Source organism: Muntiacus reevesi, chromosome 4 (assembly GCF_963930625.1).
Source record: "Muntiacus reevesi chromosome 4, mMunRee1.1, whole genome shotgun sequence".
NCBI lineage: Eukaryota > Metazoa > Chordata > Mammalia > Artiodactyla > Cervidae > Muntiacus > Muntiacus reevesi.
The window spans coordinates 40,254,186-40,278,052 of NC_089252.1; the positions used below are offsets into that span (position 1 = coordinate 40,254,186).

General features: G+C 49.1%; 2 protein-coding genes across 5 annotated transcripts in view; one reads left to right on the forward strand and one right to left on the reverse strand.

Moving 5' to 3' along the window:
- Positions 1-2,070: 2,070 nt before the first annotated feature.
- NAPG (NSF attachment protein gamma) lies at positions 2,071-14,140 on the forward strand. Of its 3 annotated transcripts, none has more exons than XM_065932588.1 (12): positions 2,071-2,273; positions 4,094-4,161; positions 5,864-5,948; positions 6,655-6,672; positions 7,333-7,363; positions 8,333-8,442; positions 8,544-8,610; positions 8,893-8,963; positions 10,068-10,146; positions 11,055-11,134; positions 11,562-11,691; positions 12,064-14,140. In XM_065932588.1, exons 1-12 carry the CDS (start codon positions 2,218-2,220, stop codon positions 12,205-12,207), a joined length of 939 nt encoding a protein of 312 aa, XP_065788660.1. In that variant the 5' UTR covers positions 2,071-2,217; the 3' UTR covers positions 12,208-14,140. The 3 variants fall into 3 exon arrangements, with proteins under 3 accessions (XP_065788660.1, XP_065788661.1, XP_065788662.1); XM_065932589.1 differs by lacking the exon at positions 2,071-2,273 and adding an exon at positions 2,449-2,607; XM_065932590.1 differs by lacking the exon at positions 2,071-2,273 and adding an exon at positions 2,577-2,653.
- Positions 14,141-19,707: 5,567 nt separating this feature from the next.
- PIEZO2 (piezo type mechanosensitive ion channel component 2) overlaps positions 19,708-23,867 on the reverse strand; it is a 246,335-nt gene continuing 242,175 nt past the window's right edge. For both annotated transcript variants that reach the window (XM_065932593.1, XM_065932591.1), the window contains exon 52: positions 19,708-23,160. In XM_065932593.1, coding sequence (XP_065788665.1) covers positions 22,908-23,160 — 253 coding nt within the window. In that variant the 3' untranslated portion in view covers positions 19,708-22,907. The remainder of the gene's footprint in view (positions 23,161-23,867) is intronic.

Consider the following 23,867-nt stretch of genomic DNA (forward strand, 5'->3'; position numbering starts at 1 on the left):
GAGTGGGTTGCCATTTCCTTCTCCAATGCATCAAAGTGAAAAGTGAAAGTGAAGTCGCTTAGTTGTGTCGGACTCTTAGCGATCCCATGAACTGCAGCCTACCAGGCTTCTCCATCCACGGGATTTTCCAGGCAAGAGTACTGGAGTGGGGTGCCATTGCCTTCTCCAATGGATGATGCTAGGTGACCATAAAGCATCGGTATTTCTGTTTCTTCATTATCAACACATCAATTATTATCCTGTAACTCTTTCGACCCCATGGACTGTAGCCTGCCAGGTTCCTCTATCCATGGAATTATCCAGGCAAGAATACTGGAGTGGGTGGCCACTCCCTTCTCCAGGACATCTTCCCGACCCAGGGACTGAACCTGTGTCTCCTGCATTACAGGCAGATCCTTTTCCATCTGAGCCACCAGGGAAGCCCCTAAATAAATATGAATTTCTTTTTTGCATTAGCTTTTAATCTTTGACATCCAGTGTTAGTAATACTTATAACATCTACAGTGCTTGTATCACGTGAGACAATTTTGATGTAAGTTGTTCTGGTCTATCATTTAGTCGTTAAATCGTGTCTGAACTCTTTTGTGACCCCGTGGACCAGGCTCCTTGTCCAGTGGGATTTCCCAGCCAAGAATACTGGAGTGGGTTGCTATTTCCTCCTCCAGGGCATGTTCCTGACCCAGGGATCAGACCTGTGTCTCCTGCACTGGCAGGCGTATTCATTACCACAAAGGCACCAGGGAAGCCCCGTTTGATGTCGGTCAATTTGCAAGACGATTCATCTTGCAAACAGACCAGGTAAAGTTATGTCAGTGAATACAGCACAGGACTGTAAGTGTATTTTATCTTCCTTCTGATTTTCTTGATAGCATTTTATTTTCTCTAGCTCACTTGATTTTAAGAATCGAGTAGTACACAATACATATAACATACAAAATATGTTAACTGTTTACGTTTCCGGTGAGGTCTCCAGTCAGCAGTGTTTATTTGCTAATTTTTATTAAACAAGAAGAGTCGGTAGGTAGGGAGGCAGGAAGATTCTGTTAGAGTTCTGAGGGGGGTGGAGTGTGGACAGCCATCCAGGTGAGTGGGCACGCGGTGTGGTGTGACCGGGGAAATGCAGAGTCGCTCCGCAGCTCTAGAGGCCTCCTGGAGGTTTGTAAGCAGTAATTAGGTGACAGTCGTGTCAGCAGCTGCTTTGTTTTCCTCTAGCCCCTTCAACCTGCCCTGAGCCCTTCCGGAGTCGGGGGGCGGGGGGGGCTGGGGCTTCCCCAGATAAGGAGAAAGGAGGTGCAGAGGACCAGGGGGTGCCGGAACCCCGGAGAAGCTAATGATGGAGCCCGGAATTTAAGCTGGGTAAGGAGGGGCGCTAACAAAAGCAGCGGGACGGGAACGGGGAGTTCGGTGAAGGTGAAAAATCGTCGGAGCTGGAAGGGCAGCAAGAGGTCAAAGGCTGCCTGAACTGACCCGAGAGGCACGGTGCCTAGCAACAGTTAGTTACCAGTGACTAGCGAGTTCTGGGTGTGGCTCCGGGACCAGTGTCTAGCTGGTGGGTGGACACGAAGAGGAAGCAAGGGCCTAGCGGGAGTCACCTGCGGACGCTGGAAACACCGCGAGTCGTGGGTCGGCAGCTGGTTTGCTAGTATTTCTGCGAAACCCTCGCCCCCAACCTCACTCGGCGCGCACTGATGAGCATCGACTCGTGATTACGGGACAGTGACCCGAACGGACAGTCGGGTTTGCAGATTGACAGACATTTGGCGCAGATATAGGACGAATGATCCAGGCTGTTCAGGTCGAAGAACGAAAGGAACGGATCGCAGCGGCCACGCGCGTTCTCGGGAGAAGGGGTGCGAGGTCCACGGGCGTAGGGTCCGGCCTGTCGCACTCCCTGCCGACCTGCCGTGGTTAGAACCGCGCCCTATTCATAACAGGTGCTCAACACACGTGAGCTCAACCCCGGAAATGGATGCGCGAACCTCCGTCTCTACTCACCGCGCCTGCGCGGGAGCCACGCGTGCGACCATTCCGCGCGCTCTGCGCCTGCGCAACGTCTGCCCGCACAGCGCCTGCGAGGCTCCCAGGCCGCTTCGCCTCGCTAGGTTTGAGCCCTGCAAGCCCCGGTAGCACGGCGGCGGCGCCGTCCCGGCCTCCTCCTCGGCGTTCCCACGCCCACTGGCGGGCTCTCGACCTCCACGTCAGGGCCGCGCAGCGGAGATGGCGGCTCAGAAGATAAACGAGGGGCTGGAACATCTGGCCAAAGCAGAGAAATAGTGAGTGAGGGGCCCAGCGCGGCCTTGGGCGAGCGCCGGGTTCGGCGCCTCCTAGGCCAGTTTGAGTCAGCACCGGGTGGGGGGGGGGGGGGGGGTGCTGGGGCGGGGGCGGAGCCGGGCGCGCGGGGTGGGACCGCCGCGCCCCGGAAGCGCTGTCCTTGGCCGCCGGAAGTGGTCGTGCCTAGGGCAGTGGGGGTGCCGCCGGGGTCCGTCTCTCTGCATCTTAGAGGGCGTGTTCCTGGTTCCTGGCACGTTGGGCCCAACTATGTTTTAAAATCTCTAGCTTTTTCCAAGTGTAGCAACAAGACGACTGAATGGATGTGTCTTGTCTTTGGTGGGATTTTAAAAGTTATGCTATAGTGGACAATGGGGCTTCCCAGGTGACTTAGTGATAAAGAATCCGCCTGCCAGGGCTGGAGACGCGGTTTCGATCCCTGGGTCAGGAAGATCCCTGGAGAAGGGAATGGCAACCCACTCCAGTATTCTTGCCTGCAGAATGCCATCGACAGAGGAACTGGCCGGCCACAGTCCATGGGGTCACAGAGAGTCGGACACGACTGAGGACTTAGGGGGTGGGTTGGGGTGGGGATTAGAATTTTGCTTTATGACGATGCTTTCTCAATTTTGTGGATTAGAGTAGACAAGCTGCATTTTAACCATTTTGTTTTTCTCACACACACACACACACACACACACACGGTGGAAAATATAATGAGGATTTAGGGGTTGGGGTGGGGATTAGAATTTTGCTTTATGACGATGCTTTCTCAATTTTGTGGATTAGAGTAGACAGGCTGCATTTTAACCATTTTGTTTTTCTTACCAGTCGTGCCCTTACTGAGCTTCAGAGTTGTTTACAAATTTGAAACTTACAGCAGTATTACACAAGCGTAAACTTTAAATAAGTTTAATTGGCCAAATTAAAAGGAACGCAAGAAAGGGTGTACGTCTGTAGGTTATGGGGGCTTCCCCGTCTCTCAGTTAAGGTGCTCCCCTGATTCCTTGGCTTTCACCAACTGAATTCAGAATTTAAGATGGTGTTTATTTAGCAATTTTTATGCTCACCCAAGTTTGACAGTCACAGGGTTAGTTTAAGCTGTAAGTCTGAAGTTACAGAAAGCATCGAGGAAAGGACACAGAGATAGGGACTCAGGATTGATTGTCCTGTGGTCCTGGAGAACTGCTCTCGTTCTAGTCGTTCTGCTCTCTCTGGTTGCCATTCGTGTCGACTGCAGCCTTCCTGCTGACGCCCTCTGTGGGTTTGTGTTCAGTAGTCTTTCTGGCCTCGGTCTGCAGTCTCCCTGGAGGATCTTAACCCGGCCCTGGTGTGGCCCATGTTGATGGCCCAGGTTATCTGTTCCTCTCCTGAGCTGCAGTCTCAGGAATCCACCTACTCACTGCTGTGCCTCACCTGTCTCAAGCTTTAATGCACCTCAGGGCTGGTTACACCCTGGATGCTGCTGATGCTACCCTGTTTCCGGTTCAGCAGGGCTGGGAGAGGCTCAACAATTCATAAATTTCTAGTGAGTTAGCAGTGAATAGTGGCACTGCTCAGTCTGGGGACCAGGCAGTGATTACCTCCACTCTCCTTGGATGTTATGCAGACGTTTCAAAAGAGGGAGACCGTGTCTGAGAGTGGGAGGGAAAGTGGTGAAGTGTGTAGTTATCAGGAAGTTTGGACGGAGGTAGACTAATGAGGACTTTGCACTTGATGATTCCCCTACCTCCCTTTTTACAGACCTACAAGGTCCTTACAAGCAAGGCTCTGACTTAAGAATGTGTTTCATAACTTCTGTTAACTGTATCTTTCTTTCATTTAGCCTGAAAACTGGTTTTTTGAAATGGAAGCCGGATTATGACAGCGCCGCTTCTGAGTATGGAAAAGCAGGTATCTGTGATAGTTGCCCTCCCCCCTGCAGTGTGTTATGTTCATCTCGGCATGATTCTCACCCTTAGTGCTTCCTGTAGCATCTTAGTTGTTAGAAAAAACAACCAAAGACCTCCCTAGACCCTGTGCTTTTCCAGCTGCTGTTTGCAGGTTTCTCAAGTGCTGAGTTGCAGACCTGGCTGCATCCCTCTGCCATGAGGGCAGACGATGGGGCAGGCGCAGCTATGGGCTTTTAGCATATTAGTGTTTTCTTGAACTGCAGTCAGTTCATACTATGTATTTCCAGGAGTTCGGTCATACTTTTCTCCTGTTTCTGAGTAAAGACTTCCAGTTCACTTTATAAAGCACCTAAGCCTCACTCTCAGCAATTGTGCACAGTGCATGTTAGATTCTTGTTCTTTACAGCCTTGCTCAGAAATATGCTGATAGGTTTTCATCCAGTGTTAAGTTTATAGGCATATTTTAATACCTTTATCAGCATATAAGGTAAAAACAGTCTGAAATTTCCAACAGAAAGAACTTACTACAAATTCAGCATTTTTAGATATGAAATGACAGCTTTCAGCATATCTGTGATGATTTTGGATATAAAGCATAATATGATTTTGAAATAGGCTGAGCACATTTTACTGTGTGTTTCTGCAGTGGTTGTGATCACATGTGTTAGCCTTGGATAGAAATCACCTAAGAAATGTGCTTTTGGTAGACTTTAGTTTTAGTATATCACCAGGAAGAAAGAAGTCAGGTAAATTGCAACTAATCAGCACAATGTAGGATATAGTTTCTAGATAATAATTATTAAAATAACGATTACAGGTTCATGTTTTACATGGGTTTTATCAACACTTTGTACAAGAATGTTTTCGTAACTGGAGAGCATGACATTTTGCAGATCTCCTCCATGAGGGAAATTTAACATGGAACGTTGTTACATATGCATCTGAGACCATTTCTGCTTTCAGAAATAAGTACTTCAAGTCAGATTTTCCCGTTAAAACATTCTTTGTTTATTTTCTTTAAGGGCTTATGCAAAATACATTTCATCAGTAAAGTTTTATGACAGCAAAATGTAGAAATTAAGGGATGAAATAGCTTGTTGTTTGTTTATTTTCAGCATTTTGTTAAAGATAATTGTAAGAGTGTTTTTAGCAAGTAATGTTTTCTTAAAACAGTATGCTTTTCACTTATTTGTAAACAACACTTCATGAGCTTTCCAAAGTCTATAAGATAGTATTTAAAGATTGTGCTAAAAAAAATTATAAAAATATTGAGTGTGCTTATTGGACTTCAGTTTCAAAATAATTTAAATGATAGAATAAGCTTAAACTGAGTACTGTTTCTGTTGTTAACTGTGAAACTGATGAGGAAAGGAGCTGTCTTTGTGACAACCCCTGTTGTTTGACTTGTTGATTGGTTGATGTGATCTAAGTTCCTCAAAGTGTACATGCTGGTCTTAGAAAGACTTAAGGAAAAAAAAACTTTTGAAAATACTTGTAGATTATTGATAATCAAAAAAGTTATAAGAAAATGGCTTAGAAAAAAGTAGTATTTATAGTTTTATGAAGTTTCCTAAGTATTTGATTAAGTGTTAAGTTTATTTTCTAATACCTCACACATCATGCAGATTTTGGTATTGATTCATTTGAGGTTTTTTTTTAAATGATGGAAATAGAAAATCTGTTTTTATTTTTGTCTATTTCAGCTGTTGCTTTTAAGAATGCCAAACAGTTTGAACAAGCAAAGGACGCCTGCCTGAAGGAAGCTGTGGCCCATGAGAACAACAGGGCGTATCTTTTCAACTTTTGGAAATCGTTATGAGTTTGCTGCCCGTGGGTTACAGTGCTGTTAGCTTAGAAGCCTCTTAGAACAACTCTGCATGTCTGAACTCTGAAGATGATTTATGGAGACTTGATTGTGATCCACACTGCTCTGCAGAGCTGCCTTTGAGAGTTCATTATTTCTGGATTTGCTCGATGACGGTTTTACTCGGGATGAAATGAGAGAGATGGAAAGAGACAGGTCCTGAAAAGTGAAGAGGTGGTGCAGGTGGTAGAAACAGTAACCGCTGTCTTAACTGGTTTAAAAGTACAGTCTTCCTCAGGTACTTGAAATAACATTTTTAAGTAGTTGAAAACAAATTTTCCTGAAGTATTTTATAATCTTATCAACTAAAAAATGTTTGTTTTACCTCACTTGCAGTTTATGGTTATAGTAACCTTGCATTTTTACTAAAACATCAGATTAATGCATAATAGAAAATGGAAGTAGCTTAAAAATCTGTTTGGTGTTTTGTCTGTTTTTGTGAATTGTGTAGTTTTTAGTAGAGATCCACAGGCATTAAATGATTTCTTTACCTGGTTTGTAGGGTTTGCCTTTTTGAACAAATTGGGGCAGTGATTTAGTTAGCCTTGCTTTTTCAAATAATGGATCTTTAGAAACTGTTGATTTTTTTTTTTTATTTCCCTTAATTGTGGCTTTGTTACATCTATTCAGCCTTTTTCACGCTGCCAAGTAAGTATATTTCCTCTGTATGTCCATGTATTTGTAGATTATTATGTTTTAAGTGTTGTTGCTTTCCCTTAGGTCAGTAAATTTTTCCTAAGTTATAAGTCCAGAAATAGTGAATTCATGTGTACTGATGTAAATAAGATAGGCCTTTACATTTGTTTCAGTCTTCACCTGAACCTTAAAAATGAAGTCACTCCTCACTAAGATATTCAGTGTTTAAATCACCGTCATACTTTTAGGACTATTTTGTTTAGTAACCTGTGAAAAAACAAGTGAGTTAGAAACCCTGTTTTCCCCCCTTTCTTAATATAGTTACTGTGCCTGTTCAGAGAAGCAGAAAGTTTTCTTTTGCTTCTGTGGAGAAAAAAATATTTGTTTCAAAACTTGGATTTAGATTTGTCAGGTAGAAAGTCATTTGCCTTCTCTGAGCTTCATTTAATTTTGCATTTGCAAAGAGAAGTCTCTTTACCTTAGATGCCTGCTGTTTCCAAGGTATTGTTCCCCATGTAGATAAATGGAAGAAAAATTTCATTGTTTCCTAACAAGGGCCTAAAGTAAGTATGTATTGCCTGAGCCAGTTTAAACTGATGCAGATTCTTGTGTCTGGTAGGAGGTTTCTCCTCCCATCAGGATCTCATCCGAGAACTTGTATTCTCTCTGCAGAGCATATGAGCAAGCTGGCATGATGCTGAAGGTCAGTGACGTCGGGGCACAGCTGCCCTGTAGGTAAAACGAGTCATGGTTTGTAGTCTTAAGGACGAGACCAGCAAGTGTGACATCCTCAAGGATTTGTCAGCTTAGTGAAGGATGAATGGGCAGATTTGAAAACAAGCCATGCGAGGTCAGCATGGAGACGCAGCGCGTCAGCCTAGAGTAGATAACACCTGTCAACTTTACACCTCGTTTTTTCATGACTTTTTCCAGTTTTTAAAAAAGGTTTGGATTGGGGATGCTAATGTATGGCTCACATGATGCTGAGACTCAGTTTACTAGTAAGATACGTAGAGTTACTTTGTTGACGGCACTCAGAGTAAGAGGGTTGCAAGCGCAGGTGCACACAGGGGGATGGCTGAAATGGAGGAGGCAGGCCTGGACGTGCCGGGGGTGGGGAGAAATGTAGCCAGGAGGGGGTAGGTCCTCACAGCCACCACTCTGCCCCGCTCACCAGTGCCGTGTGGGGGCGTGAGCCTGCTGATGCTTTTAATATTTTAATATATGAAGCCACCAGCAGACCTTCTGTGGACATGTCTGATGACAAGATGCGGATGGTTAAAGCGCAGTGTCCTTGGAAATGAGACCCAGCCCTTGGACTGCTGGTTTGCAGCCTGGCTTGCACAGGCCTTGTGTATAGCAGGCATTCACGAGTATTCCAGCAACTGTAGCTGCTCAGGAAACACTGAAGAGCAAGTGGCTTGGCTTCTCCTATTTGTGTAGTTTCTCTGAAACCCTGTGAAGGACTGGGCTCTGCAGGATTAATTGGTGTCTTTCTCGTTTGGCTGGAGGAAGCCTCATGGGGAGAGTGACCTTGCGAAGGCGTTTTATTTTCAGTATATATATCGTTGTGTCGTGTTTTGGGTCTTTTGCTCTCTCCAGTTTCAGATTGTTAATTCCGTATTTCTTAATTCATGCATTTACTGCTTTGTGCCCTGTTGTTTGCCTAAAGGAGATGCAGAAACTCCCGGAGGCTGTTCAGCTGATCGAGAAGGCCAGCATGATGTACCTGGAAAACGGCACCCCGGACACGGCCGCCATGGCCCTGGAGCGGGCCGGGAAGTGAGTGTGGACAGGGGTTCCGCCTGGGAGTCTTTTTGATAAAGTCCGGTGAAAACAATTTTCTCTTTCTCGTATAAGTCAGATATTCTTGTTTCATTTAGGCTGATAGAGAATGTAGATCCAGAAAAGGCTGTGCAGTTATATCAGCAGACAGCCAACGTGTTTGAAGTAAGTGAATTTGTTTTCTCTAAGTAGACTTAGAATGTTCAATTTCGTGAGAAACACAGCGGCTACTTTGAAAACTCCCCTGTGCTCACAAGTGAACTCTGCTTCTGTGAGCAGCGAGATGGGTTCTAGTAGCTTTGGTGTCACTGCCCCCGCTTCCCCTGACCTGTTCCTCCCCCATCCCCTCCCCCCCATCCAGTGCAGTTACTTTTTAATCAGATAGTTGTTGGAAGAGAAAAATTCCTGCCTTAAAGCGACCCACACTCTCTTCTCTTGGATCCACAGAATGAAGAGCGCCTGCGGCAGGCCGTCGAACTCCTGGGGAAAGCCTCCCGGCTGCTGGTGCGCGGGCGCAGGTATGTCTCACACCGCGGTGCTCCTGTGACCTGTGACCTCCAGGCCATGTTTAGGCAAGGGCTTGTTGATCGTTTGGGTGCAACCTGGGCACACCAGGCCCATAAGACAGCAGCACATTGGGTTAGACATTGAAAGATCCACTGCTTCTCTGAGTGCCGTCCCAACGTGCGTTGGGCTCTTGTTGGTTAAGACCTGTCTCGGCTGCTCTAGAGACGGCTGTCTGGTCTGTTACCGGGGGTGGGGAGGTCGCAATGTCTCTGGGGTCGCAAGTGTCTGTAATGTTCACCCAGGAATGTGGGCGGGTTCCTGACAGCCGGATAGTGTCGTCACACAGGTTGTTTACCATTTTATCTTTCAGACTTAGGACCCACACCATGAGTAGCTGGATCCCAGATAACTAGGATCCTGTAGAATTTCCCTGTTTTTACTTTACTGCAGTTTAATCTTAGTAACCTATCTCCATTATTAATAAAGTTGTGCAGAGGAGAATGTGTGTGAGTGAACAAGAGAAGGTGACTGTTGAGGAGTGTGGTATCGAGGAGGATGTTTGCTCACCTCTCCCTGTCTGCCCACTCTGTGCCCCCCCCCCCCCCCCGCCCCGCCCCCAATCACTGCCTCTTTTGGGCCCTAGGAGCTGTCAGGGCCTGACAAGGTTGGGGTGGGCGCTTGAGAATGTGGACCCAGTGGGGGTCGTCCTTCCAGCAGCCAGTGCCCCGGGGCGTCTGCATGGCCTTCCAGGGAAGGAGAGGGCTCTGCGATGGCGGAGTCAGGCCTGGCCTCTCCAGGGCTTCTTACAGCCTCTCTCAGAGCAGTTAATTGAATCTGATGGATGCTCATTATTGGATGGTCTCTATCAGACCCAACTCCTATATGAAGCCTGTCCTAAAGTCCTCTTGCTCTGTCTACTGGGGGTCTGGGAGGACAAGTCAGATGCAGTAGTCATGCCAAGTGTGTGGAGCTCACGGTGGGTGTGGGGCAGTGGTTACAGCACCCGATGCCACCTTCATTTTTCTAGAACCTGTGACATCAGACATGTCACACCATGGTCTCTGCTGTGGCGCACTTAGACCTGCCTTGTTCAGCATTTCTTATTTTGTCTTCAGGTTTGATGAGGCAGCACTCTCTATTCAGAAAGAAAAAAACATTTATAAGGAAATTGAGAATTATCCAACTTGTTATAAGGTATGTTTTCAAAGTGCTTAGTTTTGGCTTTTCCTTGGATCATATTGGTATAACTGTGTCTGAGATCATGTTTCATGAATATTTGTTAATTTTTTAAAATAATACCTTCTGGACCTCTGTTTCTGGCTGAAATGAAATGATCCTACTGTTGCCTCTCTCCTGCTGTTCATAGCCAACACTGCTGGGCAGAGCACAGAAAACAGTGCCCTGAGGACTCTTGAGCATTGAGTGGGTGGGAAGGCTTCTGACTTCATGTCCCCTCTGCCTCTCAACTTCGAGAGGAGCACCCCCCCCCCCCGCCATCCTCTAACCAGAGGGTCTGGGGAAGAGGCCCCCATAGAAACCCTATCTCTCCAGCCAGAGGAACTCAGGAAAAGGGCCCAGAGAGGAGGGCTGCAGGAGGGGGCTCCCGAGTGTGTGTGCATGTGTGTTTCGGGGGGTCGCCAAGCCTGGAGCAGAGGGTTTGAACTAAGACCAGAGCCACTGCCCAGAAAACAGACCGAATGTGTGGCCTGAGCCCGGGATGGTGGGTGGGTCGGTGCAGGGGCCAGGGGCCAGTGACTGGGCAGAGGGAGTCGGGAAGACGTGATGGTTGTCAGAGAAGAAACCCAGGTGTTGGAGTCAGCAGATCTAGACCGTGAAGAGGCTGTGACAGCTGCTCCGTGCGACCAAGGGCAACACTGGTGGAGGTGTAGATAGAGGGACTGATTTTTTTTTTTTAATAGAAACTATAAATGAACTAAATGAGAGTTTTAGAGCTGAAACAGCAAGGTCTGAAACACAGTAGTGGACGGGCTTTCTCTGAAAATGGAGAATAGTGTCAGATGCAAACCAAGTTACATTCCAGGTATCTTGGAATCGACTTCTGTGTGAATGTAAACTTGGCCTAATCCCTTCTTTTGTTTTAGAAAACAATTGCCCAGGTCTTAGTGCATCTGCACAGAAACGACTACGTGGCGGCTGAGCGCTGTGTCCGTGAGAGCTACAGGTGAGGCCCAGGGTGCGCGCAGCTCTGCCCAGCTCTGCTGAAACTGCTGGCCCTGCTTCAGAGATGGGGTTTTTGTTTTCTGTAAAGTTCAGGACAGGGCAAGTTACATGGCAAGCCTTTCAGCTTTTGCAGCAGGGTTTTTATGAGTTGGGTTCTTTGCTGTGTTTTTCTCCTGGTACTTCTGTGGAAGTGAGTGACTTGAGTAATTTTGTGATATTTGCCATATGTGAAGAAAGAGAGTCCTCAGGTGTATGTTTCAGGAAGGTCAGGATAAGGGGTTTTCTCATGGGTGATATTTAAACCGAGCAGCCTGAGGCCAGCCCCCCCGACACCTGGGCCCTGGTCCTCTGCTGGTGACCGTCCTGGGCGTGATCTCTGCTCGTATGTGGTCAGACCTATGGGCGGGGTGGGTGTGCGTGTCCCGCAGCATCCCCGGCTTCAACGGCAGCGAGGACTGCGCCGCCCTGGAGCAGCTCCTGGAGGGCTACGACCAGCAAGACCAGGACCAGGTGGCCGAGGTGTGCAACTCGCCGCTGTTCAAGTACATGGACAACGATGTGAGTGCCCACCCCGCCCCGGCCCTGCCCTCCTGTCCCCTCCCGAGGCCGATGCTCAGAGAGGAGGCTCGCAGGGTGCACGCTGAGCAGGTTTACTGTGGTGACACCCCTCCTGCTCCGTCTGCGGGCCCCCTCCAGGTCACTGACTGAGTTTCTTTTAGGCTCATGGGGTCTTGGGGCCCCTCAGGCAGTGGCCACACTGGTCGAGCCCCTGCCCTGCGGCCCAGCAGTGTTGAGTTTCGTGGTGGTGTTTCCCTCCAAGTGGTGTCCAGGTTTTTGGGGGGCAGAGACCAGGCCCTGGCGCACAGGTGAGAGCCTGTATTGAAGGTCAGGCCCGGGCGTCCAGTCTGAGCTGCACTTTGTCGTTGACAGTACGCGAAGCTGGGCCTGAGCCTGGTGGTCCCAGGAGGAGGCGTCAAGAAGAAGGCAGCAGCCCCCCCGCAGGCCAAACCTGAAGGCACCGCTGCGCCCGCCGCTGAGGATGAGGAGGACGAGTATGCAGGGGGGTTGTGCTAGGCTCGGCCCTGCCCGCACGACTCACACCCCCGGACTCCTCGGAGGGCGGCCGGACTCACGGGGTCCTGGCTCTGATGCTGTAAGACAAGTCTCGTTCCTGGTTCCCGGACCACTGCCCTGCCCGCTGCCTGCAAGCGTTTCCTTTCTTTCCCTGACAAGAGCTCTTCTCAGACACCAGCAGGAATTGACAGAAACATCCCATCACGTCATAGGTGATTTTAAAATTGGCAAACCCATTTCTCCACAGACTTGTTCTAAACAAAAGGGATAACACGCATGGACATTCTTTTCTCTTGGGCTCATGTCATTTATTGTTAGAGAAGTTGTTTGCATTTTATTTCATAATTGCTGCTAAAAGTGAAGTTTACTGGTTAAACAAAGTAATATTGTAAACATTTGTTTTCAAAAGGAGATTTATGCCCCGTGATAATTGGAGACATTTAAGTTATTAAACCTTCAGATGGAGTGTGGGCCAGAGGCTGTTCTGAGCCTTACGACGTTGCTTCTCCCAGAACAAAACGCAGCTGGAGCGTCACGTGGACGCTGAATTCTGACGGGCGCATGTCCCAGGGCTCTGTGCGCGTCTCCAGTCCTCCCTGGATCGTGGGCATTTCCTCCTGAAGCTCAGTGACCGTCTCTTCACCCGCCAGGTTGTTGACCTTAGCCCCGCAGACCTGTCCTCCCTCTGAGGACCTTGGCTCAACGCAGAGGTGCTCTCTGTAAACCTCCTGTGTGTGGCTGAGAGAACAGGACTGGCTGCACATGTGGGGCGCTGGTGTGTGGTTCCTTCCCGGCCTCTCCTGACGGGTTGTCTTCAAGGTGTTCTCTGCGTGAGCTCAGCCCTCTCTCCTGGTGGGAAGAAGCCCAGACGCTGCAGTGCAGCTGATGCCACTGCCTGGCCTCCTGGGCTCAGGTCTGCTGGCTTCCCGGGAACACGGAGGTGGTATCATGGGAGGTGAAGGTCACCCTGGGCTCTGGGAGGGTCCAGGGAGTGTCCTTGTGGGGCGGGTGGGTGGTAGATGAACTCTTTGTGGAAGGCCTGGGTCAGAACACTAATGAGCATCCTCCTCCAGGCCCCCCCACCCGGCACCCAGGTGGTCTGCGGGCAGTGCCTCTTCCCAGCCCTTGTTTGGGGACACTGGTCTCTGTAGCATCCGTGCTCAGTGACGCGTTAATAGTGCACACCTGTCCTTGCTGCTGTGCCCTCCACATCCAGCCACCCTCCAGGAGTCACCTTGATGTGCATTTGAGCTCATTCACAGCCATCTCAGCAGATTCGGCCACACCTAGAAGATGCTCTCAACCGCGTTGTGTAGACTGTTATCCAGTGCAGCCTTGGAAGAAAGGCTTCACTTCTACTCTTTTCTTTCATATTAATAGAACAAAAATGCGTACTGAGCCGGGGGTGTCCTGCAGGGCTTGGGGGCTTGTGGGGCTTGGGGAGTGGGCCGCCCAGTGCAGGGGGCTGGAACCCGGGCATCCCTGACTATCCCCACCCCACCCCCACGGGTTATGGCTCGTGCGGGGCAGGTGGCTGTTCCCCTGATATCAGGGCTTCCTGCCTGGGGCCTGGCGAGAAGTGTCTCCTCTTCCTGCTGCCAGAAGCTGTTCTTGGGGGCGCTCAGGAGCAGGGAATGGTGGTCCCAGCAGGGAAAGGGGTTCAGAGCTCATGTGGCCCCTTTCCCGGAGTGGGGTCTGTGTGCGCCTTCTCAGAGCCCAGCAGTCCCCATGCTGTCTTGTGTGAGTGAACCAGTCTGCAGAGTCTAATATATTGAACTTAACTGTACATATGCAGAGTGTGGTATTTGTGTATGAAACTGTGCTTTATTCCTGTTTTTTTCCAGCTTTGATGAATGATATTAAATGTTATGGAAATGCTGATTATTGCTTCTATGGGAAGATAATTACAAAAATAAAATCTGAAACCATGCAAGTGTGATTGTTCTTTTTATTATTATATTTTGTGCTTGACTTGTTTGCTTTTTCCAAAGATACATCCTCAGCTACTGACAGGCTCCCAGCTGTGCCAGACAGCACACTGTGCACTTTGAGGTCCAGAGGCCCCTCTAGGGGATACTGTGAACTCAGGGAGCTTTTCAGGGTGCCTGTCACCAGTTACTGTCAGACCTTGTTCTCTGGCCTCAGAGAGGTGGGAGACTTCAGTATACCAGGAGAGTAATTCATTAAATGAGGAGGTAAGAAAACCAAAGTGAGGAGGTTGGCATTTAATACCTGGTGTGCACCTTAGTTAACCTGTGGATTCACGTAACATCACTCAGACGTTTCCTGAGCGCGAACTGTGGAAGCCCTCTATGTAATGACCCTGCCCTGCTGGGCGTGGGAGTCGGCGGGAGGATTTGACACCAGGACGGAAGTTGGGGTGAGAGCCTCCAGGACACCTTGGGGGCGGGGGTAGCCACAGGTGAGTGGGCAGGGCCAGGAAAGTCCAGGGGAGATGGGGAGGTGGGGCCCCTCACAGCCGAGCCTCCGAGGCCCAACACCTCTTCCAGGGCCCCATCGCACTTCCACTTCAATTACAAAACACAAAGGTGAAACTTAATTCCGGGTGACCCAGGGACACCCCTCAGAGCACGGGCACTTCTGGGCGCTGGCCCTGTGCTGACACGAAGGTCGCCGACTCCAGACCCCTCCACGGGGCAGCGCGCACACCTGGGTTCAGGTGTGAACGGTGCCTCCTCCAGCAGCAATTCTCCTGTTTGGACGTGCGACCTACCCTCCCCCCGCCCACCCGCCCCCTCCACCTGGACACTCCTCTGTCCTGGGGCAGCTCCCCCGGGGCCTGGGGTCTAGTTCCGGGTTCATCACGGGGTGGGGGCCGGGGTTGATTCCTCCCCTCCGACGCCTGGGTGCCAGCCGGCCTCTCGGCTCTGGCCTGCCACTGCCCAGAAAACCGCGTTTCTCCTGCGGGTGCGTTTCTCCTGCGGGTGCCGATCTAGCTTCTCACTGAGCTGGGTGGGTTGGGGGCGGGGGCGGGGGCGGACGCAGCGTAGGAGTGCAGAGAGTTAAGAGAAACCAGATTCAGTTTACAGCGGGAAGGCTGCTGCGGTGGAGGGGCAGTAAGCCAGAGGCCATCGGCCCCCACCGCGCCCCCACCCGCCCCAGACAGTGAGCCCTGAGGGGACTCGGGGTTGGGAGCACGGATGGCGCATGTCGGACGGGTGGTCTCTGAGCCCGGGTTCTCGAATCTTCTCACACGCAAGGAAGCAGAGGTCTGGTCCTCTGTGTGTGTGTGAGTCAGTCATGTCCGACCCTTTGCCACTCATGACTGTAGCCCTCAGGGCTCCTCTGTCCGTGGGGATTTTTCCAGGCAAGAATACTGGAGTGGATTGCCAGTTCCTTCTCCAGCGGATCTTCCTGACCCAGAGATCTATCTAGCCCAGGGACCGAACCCAGGTCTCCTGCAGCTCCGGCATGGCAGGCGGGTCCTTTACCACTGAGCCACCTGGGAAGCCCCCTGGTTTTAACAGTTTAATCCTTTGCTGTTCTGACTACCTGGTCTTTGTGGCAAACACGTCCCCACCCGCCGCTAGCTATATCCTGGCTACCCCCTCCCTCCTCGGAGCAGCCCTCAAAGCTGCCTGAAGGGCTGCCTCTGGACTTGAAGTCCTCCGACACTCGGTTCAATAAGATGTAATTCTCAGCTTTCAGGTTTTTTTGATTTTTGGGTTTTTTTTCAGGGGACAACCTTTATTTGTGGGCTGTGCCCTCTCCCTTCCCCTTCTGGTGTACTAACGTAGGTTCGTGAATCTGCCTGAAATACCTAGCTTCTTACGAGGACCTTTAGCATTTTTTTGTGTGTCTTATGAACATTCTTTAAAATCAGTTGTAGAGCTGTATAGGTCATGCAAGATTAAAAATCTAGTAAATCATCACTTTATTTCTATGATTCCTGCACTTTTCACCTGAATTTGTGTGCGCTTCAGAATATGAGTGTTTGTCTTTATCTCATTTACTATATGTCACTCATAGATCTTAAGATAATGACTGATTTTCAAATATGTTCTACTCTATTCTTACTTGCACTGTAAAATGAGAATGTGAATAAGCCTTCAGAGAAGTGAAATAAAGATGCTGATTTCAATAATAATAATGTAGTTTTGTTAAGGAAGGTCTCCCCTCAAGGGCTCAGTCCAGCACCCGAGTTTCCCAGCCACCAGGTGGCGCTGTGGAGCGGCTTCAGGACCGCCCCACGGGGACCAGCTGCAGGGTCACTGCTGAGAACGGACAGCAGGATGGACGACACTTGTCTAAACAGCCGATTGGACGAACAAAGGAGTGCATGCACTCACAGACACAGGCTTTATCAACCCTGTTTGTTGTGTCTGCCTGCTCTTATACTTCCTGCCCCAAGCCACACCCGATGCTGAGTGGTAGACAAGGACTAGCTAGCTGGGCCTCTGGGATCTCCCCTCAGCTTTGACCTGGACCACCTGCCACATTTGGGGGGCGGGGGGAGGATTGGGGAGTGTTACTGGCATTGCAGTTCAGCCAGCTGCCTGTAGGTGCTAGTAGCCCCCCAGCACTGGGATGAATAAGCAATGTCTCCACGAGAGCAGGCACGGGGTACTGTCCCTTGTCAGGAACCAAGACCGTCCCTCTGCCCACATCCCCCAGCACCACGTGATGTCAGAGTAGCAGCAGCCCCGCCTCCAAGCCTGCTGCCCCACAGTAGCCACATGGAACTGTTAAAGTGGACACAAAAGGAAATAAAATTCATTTATTTGATCACACTGTCACGTCTGAGATGCTGGGTGGCCCTGTGTGTCCCTGGCCACAGAAAGCCACTTGGACAGTGCTGGTCTGGGTGCCTGGTGGGTGTCGGAGAGTCGGATGGGGTGGGGAAGACTCAGGCAGGAATCACACCCGGAGGATATTTCCACATCAGTGGGCGAGGCCCAGTAGTAGTTTGGCGTGTACCAGGCAGCAGAGTCCAGGAGGTTCACGGAGAGGCTAGGCTGAGCTTTTAATTCCACAGCTCAGATCCCTCACTTCCAAAAGAAAACAGTGGTGCCTCCAGGAAACAGCAGAGGAGACGCTGGTGTCATCCAGCCAGCGGCAGGTGGGATGGGAGGCGTGCCTATGTGCACTCCTGGTGTTTCCTCTGGACCCGCTCAGTGCCCGGGGCTGAAACACCCACACATCTGCTGCCCGCTGGCCCCCAGATGCCGGCCTGCCTACAGAGGGTGAGGGTGTTTCCACCCTGGAAGGAGCTCTGCTTCCCTCTTTGGGGAAGAGCTCTGCTTCCCTCCTTGTTTTATGGAAATTATGTAATTTTCTGTTTTGTGGAAATTATGTAACTTTCAGTGTTAAGAAAAAGCGCAACCAGCAACCCCAAAAGTACAAAGAATAAAATAATTCTCTTCAATCTCATTTTCAGAAACAAGCATTTCCTCCATGACCATCACTCCAGGCTTCTGGACAAACTGGGAGAGACCAGCAGGTACAAATTCTCTATAGGACAGGCTCCTAGTTACTATTTGTAAATGAAAGTATGACACTTAATCTTCATGGAATTTAGTGAGAGAGAAGGAAAGCTAAAAAATTTTTTGAAATTCACATGTGTTTCTTTATAACAGATGTATTTCTAAAAGATCTCACATTTAAAATACATTGGATTGTTTATGTTTTCACATGTAACTGTTTCAACTTTTGACATTTTCTGTCAATTCCCTGCTCTGGAATATGGGAAAATTAGCACCATCTGGACCCTTTTTTCTTAATATTTTTCTGATTTTATTATTAATTTTCCATGTTTTAGGTTTGTAACATTGACATCTTCTTTAACCACAATCCCTCAGCTTTTTTTTAAGTCTAAAAAACTTACTCTTAAATTTATATTTAAATGGTTCAGAACTCACCACCACTACTTTTAAACCATAATTTTCCCTTTTTTTTAATAAAATGATTTTGACTCATCCCTTATTGACTAAATTTCTCTTTTTCCAAGAAAGGCTCATGGATTTCTTGAATTATTGCCTACATAGCAGCATCTGCTTTGTGTCTTTTTACTTTATGTACAACTTGGCTAAGGTTGACACTTCAGGGTGACCCTTCCCCTAGGAACCTAGTGGGAACCTCTACTAATATGATGAATTACCATGACTTTTTCTGATGTTAAGCCCACTTGATCATGAATTTTTTTAGGGTGCTGCTGAATTGAATTTGCTAAATTGTGTTAAGGATTTGTGTCTGAGCTTGTGAGGGCTGTCTTTCTCTAATTTTCTTTTCTTGAATCATCTGTGATGATGTTGGAATCAGAGTAACATGGGCCTTGAATTGAGGATTCTTCTCTCCTCTACTAAGAGACTTTATGTAGGTATTGGTATTTCTTTTAAAATTTTTGCCACAATTCACAAGTGAATTCCTCTTGCCTGGAGTTTTCTTTCTGGGAAAGTTTTCAATTATGAATTCAATTTTCTAATTGGCATAGAACATTTCTGGGGGGCGGGGACCACCCAGAAAATTTTATTTGGAGTCAGTTTTTGCAATCCATATCTTAAGAGGATTTTTTCCATTTTGTGTAAGTTGTAAAATGGCCTACGTTTGTTCATAATATGTAACCTCTTTATCCTTTCAATGTCTGGGAAAGCTGGACTGATAGCCCTTTCTGTGGTTCGTTTCCTGGGTCATTCTCATCAGGAGCCCACAGAGCAGCGCCAAGCCCACGCACCTTCCCCGTGGCCCTCGTGGCCCACCCCCGCCCCCAGCCTCAGTGTCTCTGCAGAGCCAACCTGAGCCTGGTGCTCACTCTGGCTGGACCCCAGTGTGGGCAGCAGCCCAGTCAGACCCCCCACATGACTGCTGTCTGCAGGGCCCCTCTGCCCCTTCTGCATGGGGGTTTTGTTTTCAGAACACTTGCTGACACCACAGGGTCTCTCCTCTTTTTTCTGGCTGTTTTTTTTAATATTTTCTGATTCTTTGTTTTATGCGGGGGTGGGGGGGGGGGAGTTGATATGCTTTCTGGGTTTCTTGCCCCAAGGGCGATACAGGGCAGAGGCTGCTTGTCATCAGCTGCTTCAGACACAGGGTGGTGCTGAGCAATGAACCATCTGCAAGGCTCATTAATATTTCACTGCTTTGCATCAGCCCAGTGCCCCAGCAGCATCGCTCGTGACTGAGTGGAGCTTTGTGTGGCTCCCTGATGCATCCTTAGCGTTTCAGGAGGGCCTGGCCTGCGCACTCGGTGTGTGTGCTGGCGGCCTCCGAGGGCAGGCTCCGGGCAGCCCCTCCGGGATGGGGAGGGGCAGCCACGCAGCCTGGCCAAGCCGTCAGCCAGCCAGTCAAAGGCACTGGGATCCAGAGAGTTATCCCAGAACTTTCCATGGCTCAACCCGCCTCTGTTCTCATAAAGTCTTCCTACACGGAGATGGAACAACATGATGGATGTAAGATTTTCCCTGAAAGAAGCTTGCCGTGATGGAGGTGGTACCAACAATTTAAACAGATGAACACATCAAAGAAAACAGCTAGGAGATGGAAACCAGTTTTATTTGGTGGGATCTTAAGTGTCTACACTTGCATACCTGGAGGTCTGTGTCCTGGGAAGGAGTGAGGGCCTGGGTCCTGCAGGCACTTTGGGGCAGGCCCAGCAGTGTAGGCGTCAGGTCAGTCCAGGTGTTCCAGGCTCCATCCCAAATGGTGTCTGTCCCTGGTGACCCACGCACCCCCAGGCCCTCCCTTCTCCTTTTCCCACTTGTCTGGCCTCCAGACACCATCCACCCATCGCAGAAGTTCAAGGAAACACACTCCCTCCCTTAGGGCTGCTCCTTTTGGGCTTCTCTCTAATGCAAATACAGTTTTTTTGTTTTTTTTTTTTTACAAAATAATTTCCGGTCTAATCCAGTGGGGGTGGGGCAGCAGGGGTATGATTTCTCCTTAGATCTGAGAGCCTCCTTGGTGTTACTGAGCCCAGACTCAGGGAGGACTCACCGCCCCCTCTAGGGTAGAGCCCAGGTTTGGGGCCCCCAGCTACACCACACTTATTACCATTTACTCCTGAGGATGCCCAGATGTTTCCAGTGGTTAGTTACAACTTGGTTCCCAGCCTAGAGACGTCTGTATCAGCCATCAGTTTTATAAGGCTGCAAAAATTCTTCCCTTTTCTCCATAAGTTTGACCTAGTTTTCCCATCAGGCATTTGACCAGCAACTGAGAAAGTCTAAGTGCTCAGGAAGGGAACCTGAGGGATGCAGATATGGACCTTCCTTCTCAGAGCTTTCGTCTCTCAGTTGCTTTTGACGACTGGGGACAGACATCCTGTGGTGGGGGTGGGTGGGTAAAGTTTTGGATCCAGACAGGGTAGATGCCAGCTTGGCCAGAGGGCCAGCAGGGTTCACGTTTACGGAGAGTCTTCCCCCTGGAATCAGGACCGCTCAGCTCTGCATGAATCTCTAGAGCACCTCTCTCGACCAGGATGGGGAGGGTGTGTCCTTCAGTGTATTTATCCGACCATCTACCAAAAGGCACCTCGGCTGCTTCGGAGATTTTGGCAATTGTGAATAAAGCATCCAGATGTTGGGCCTTCACCGGGGACCAGTTCACCAGCGCCCCCAGAGCCGGGGCCAGTCTCATGGCGCTCTGTCTGGTTCTCCCTCTTCACTGGCCAGAAGGGCCACTACCCAGGTCCTGGGGGATGCCCCTCTCAAAGATGTCTCCAGAGAACACATTCTAAGGGACACACGTCCATCATCCTCCGGGCAGGGCCTGGTGCTCATTTGTGGCTGAGGGTGTGGCTGGTTACAGCCTGCTGACTCCTTCTTGTTGCCAGAGAAGCCAGCTGAATGGGGTGGTGACAGGCTGGGCTGGGGTCCCAGCCAGCCACCTCCTTCTCTGGGTGAGTCCCCCTCCAACACAGGCAGGACGGGGCTTTCTACATCTGTGTCCTCCCTCCTCCACACCTGAGGATCTTTCTTGAACAATGGGACTTGTCTTTCATCTCTGCGTCCTTGACCTCTGTGCCTGTTAGAGAGAGTCCCTCTCCCCTCCTCCCTAAATGTGCTGTATGCTCTCTCCATATCCCCCGCTGATGTCTTTAAAAGAAAGAATTCACAACCAGGAACGTGCAGGCAGGCTGAGGAGGTCGCTGAGTGCTTGGAATTTATTGCTATGACGACAAGCATTTACCCTAAGTGGTTCAGGAGGTTCCAGGCATTCACAGCTGAGGTGCAGGTCTGCACTGATTTTCCAGAAGACACTGGGCATCGTTTGAACTCTGATATGTTTTAAAAGCTCTGTATTCACTGTAATGGTTTCCTCCTGGGAAGGTTATTTTTTACCAGTTGTTTCTGCTTTTATTAATCCCCTTGAGCACACACATGAGAAAACCAATATAGCCAACCCACCAGAAGTGGGTTCTTAGCTCTGGGCACACAGTACAGAAGAGTCGCTTCTCCTATTTCATGCAACAAGGCAGAAGGAAGAGTATTCTTAAAGTGACTTTGCAGGATGTGCTTTATTCTCAATCAGTCCCGAACCCAAACTACAGAGGGTCAATTATTTGGGACATATTCTAGTCCATTCAATGATTCTTCTCAGAAACTGTCCTTTAATATGGAATGAAAACTACATGTCAATCATCAATTTTTCATGCTACATTGTTATTTCATGAAGACGTTGTATGACCCATAATAATAATTTAAGAAAAGGCCGTTTATTTCCCCAAGCTCAATATACATATTTCTTTCATAATTATGAACTTAAAAAAACCCGTCTCAGATGTAAAAATGTGAATTGGAATATGTAAACTCGTTGAGAGACCTGAAAAACAGGGAAAAAAATGTCACATACTGGAAAAACCACTGCTGTGAGTCATGGAAATGGGAGGAAGCGTGGGGGTTGGGGGGGCAGAGGGGAGCTCAGACCTCAGTCAGCAAAGGTTATAGTGTCCAAGGACCCCACCTCCACCGGGTGGCATCTCTGTCTGTCTCCCGGGTCGGGGTTTCAGGGGAGCAGGAACTCTCTGGAACCAGAAGAGCCACCAGCTGGGCCTCGGCAACACTGCGTCCATGTCTTTGTTTTGCTGCTTTTTTTTTTTTCCTGAGAAGTCACTGGTGTTGAATGGAAAGATTTCGTATTACTCTTCAGTTAAGGTAAGGCAGTAAGTGTCACTAAGGTTATCTTTTTGCTTAGAATGAGGCTTATCCTTCCACTGGCGTCACCATGGGTCACCGGCCCCTCCCTCTTTCCCCCTAGAAGTGTATGTAGGGGTTTCAGCCCCCACTCTGCTGCATATTTGGGGTGCAGGCCCCTGGCCCCTCCCCACAGCAGCGCCCCCTTGGCAGCCGAGCACCGGGCAAGGCGCTGCGATGACCGGGTATCTCCAGGAGGGCACCGTCCACCCAGGAGAAGGTCTCTCCTTCCTCCTCCTGCTGTTCTGTGTCTCTGAGGACCAGACCTGTCATCAACTCCTCCACACAGTCAATCAGGTCGCGAGGCACCGTGGACGGCCACAGGCGAGCAGCCCCGACTTCAGAGGAACGGAATTAACACGAAGGATGTTTCAACAGCGCCTTGGCTCGTAGCTCTGGGGGCAAAAGGGAGCCCAGCCCTTCTGCTCCCGTCAGCATAGAGACTGTTTCCGCCGAACTGGAAATGCTTAGCTCGCAGGACAAGATTGTGCTTTTCTTCTTTTCTTTGGAAAATCCCCACGTTAACTCGGCTCGTGGTCTGTGGCCAGGGTGTCAGTTTGTTTTCTCCCTGGTCCATTTGATCATGGTTTCTGGTGACCGGTACAGGAATATTAATTTGGCATAGAGATCCTCCTCCAGCTCCAGCTCTCCCGTCTCCCGGACTAAAAAAATGTCTGTGCACAGCTTCAGAATCCGATCCACGTTGGGAAGTTCTTCAAACATGATGGAGTGAGAAATCCCGCTGAAGAATTCCCGGACAAACTTCCCGATCACCAGCACCACGGAAGCATAGAGGCCCATGATACTAGGGAAAAAAAGATGAAGAAAAAGAGGTAGAAATAGTATCTAGCAGTTCAGTTCAGTTCAGTTCAGTCACTCAGTTGTGTCTGACTCTTTAAATATGGTTAATAGAAACACACACACACGAGAAAACATAATAACACTTTCCCTCAAATGCCACAGAGGATGTGATAGACTTACCAAAGCTTAAATTATTCCACTTTGGTGAAAACATTGACTTTTTTGCTAATGAAAAAGGTAATGCATGCTTTCTCCATCTCTTTTCTAAAATTACACATTATAGAATTGTTGGACTTGAAAAATGAAAGTCCTTTGAAATCTCACCTTCTGGAAACAAGCAGTGTTGATAGTTTCACGTATGAACTTCTGGTGGTTTTACTGCATATGTTATATGCATAAGCTGCATAGTGTGCATGAGTGCTCAGTTGTATCCAACTCGCTGAGGCCCCATGGACTACAGCCCTCCAGGCTCCTCTGTCCATGGGATTCTCCAGGCAAGAGTACTGGAGTGGGTTGCCATTTCCTTCTCCAGGGGATCTTCCCCACCAAGGGCTCGAACCACTGTCTCTTGGCAAGCAGATTCTTTACCACTGAGCCAGCTGAGGAAGCTACATAATAAATGTGGTAGAAATGCAACTGTATCATACACACTTTCTGTATTGAGAGCTTTTCCCTGCCTTTCACAGAGATTCGTGTTTATAATAAAATTCC

Bases quoted from the DNA above. Each gene is read 5' to 3' on its own strand.
- NAPG (XM_065932588.1), top strand. From the start codon at position 2,218: ATGGCGGCTCAGAAGATAAACGAGGGGCTGGAACATCTGGCCAAAGCA. The intron at 8,964-10,067 runs GTATGTCTCACA...TTTTGTCTTCAG, and splicing joins CTGCTGGTGCGCGGGCGCAG to GTTTGATGAGGCAGCACTCT. The intron at 11,692-12,063 runs GTGAGTGCCCAC...TGTCGTTGACAG, and splicing joins TCAAGTACATGGACAACGAT to TACGCGAAGCTGGGCCTGAG.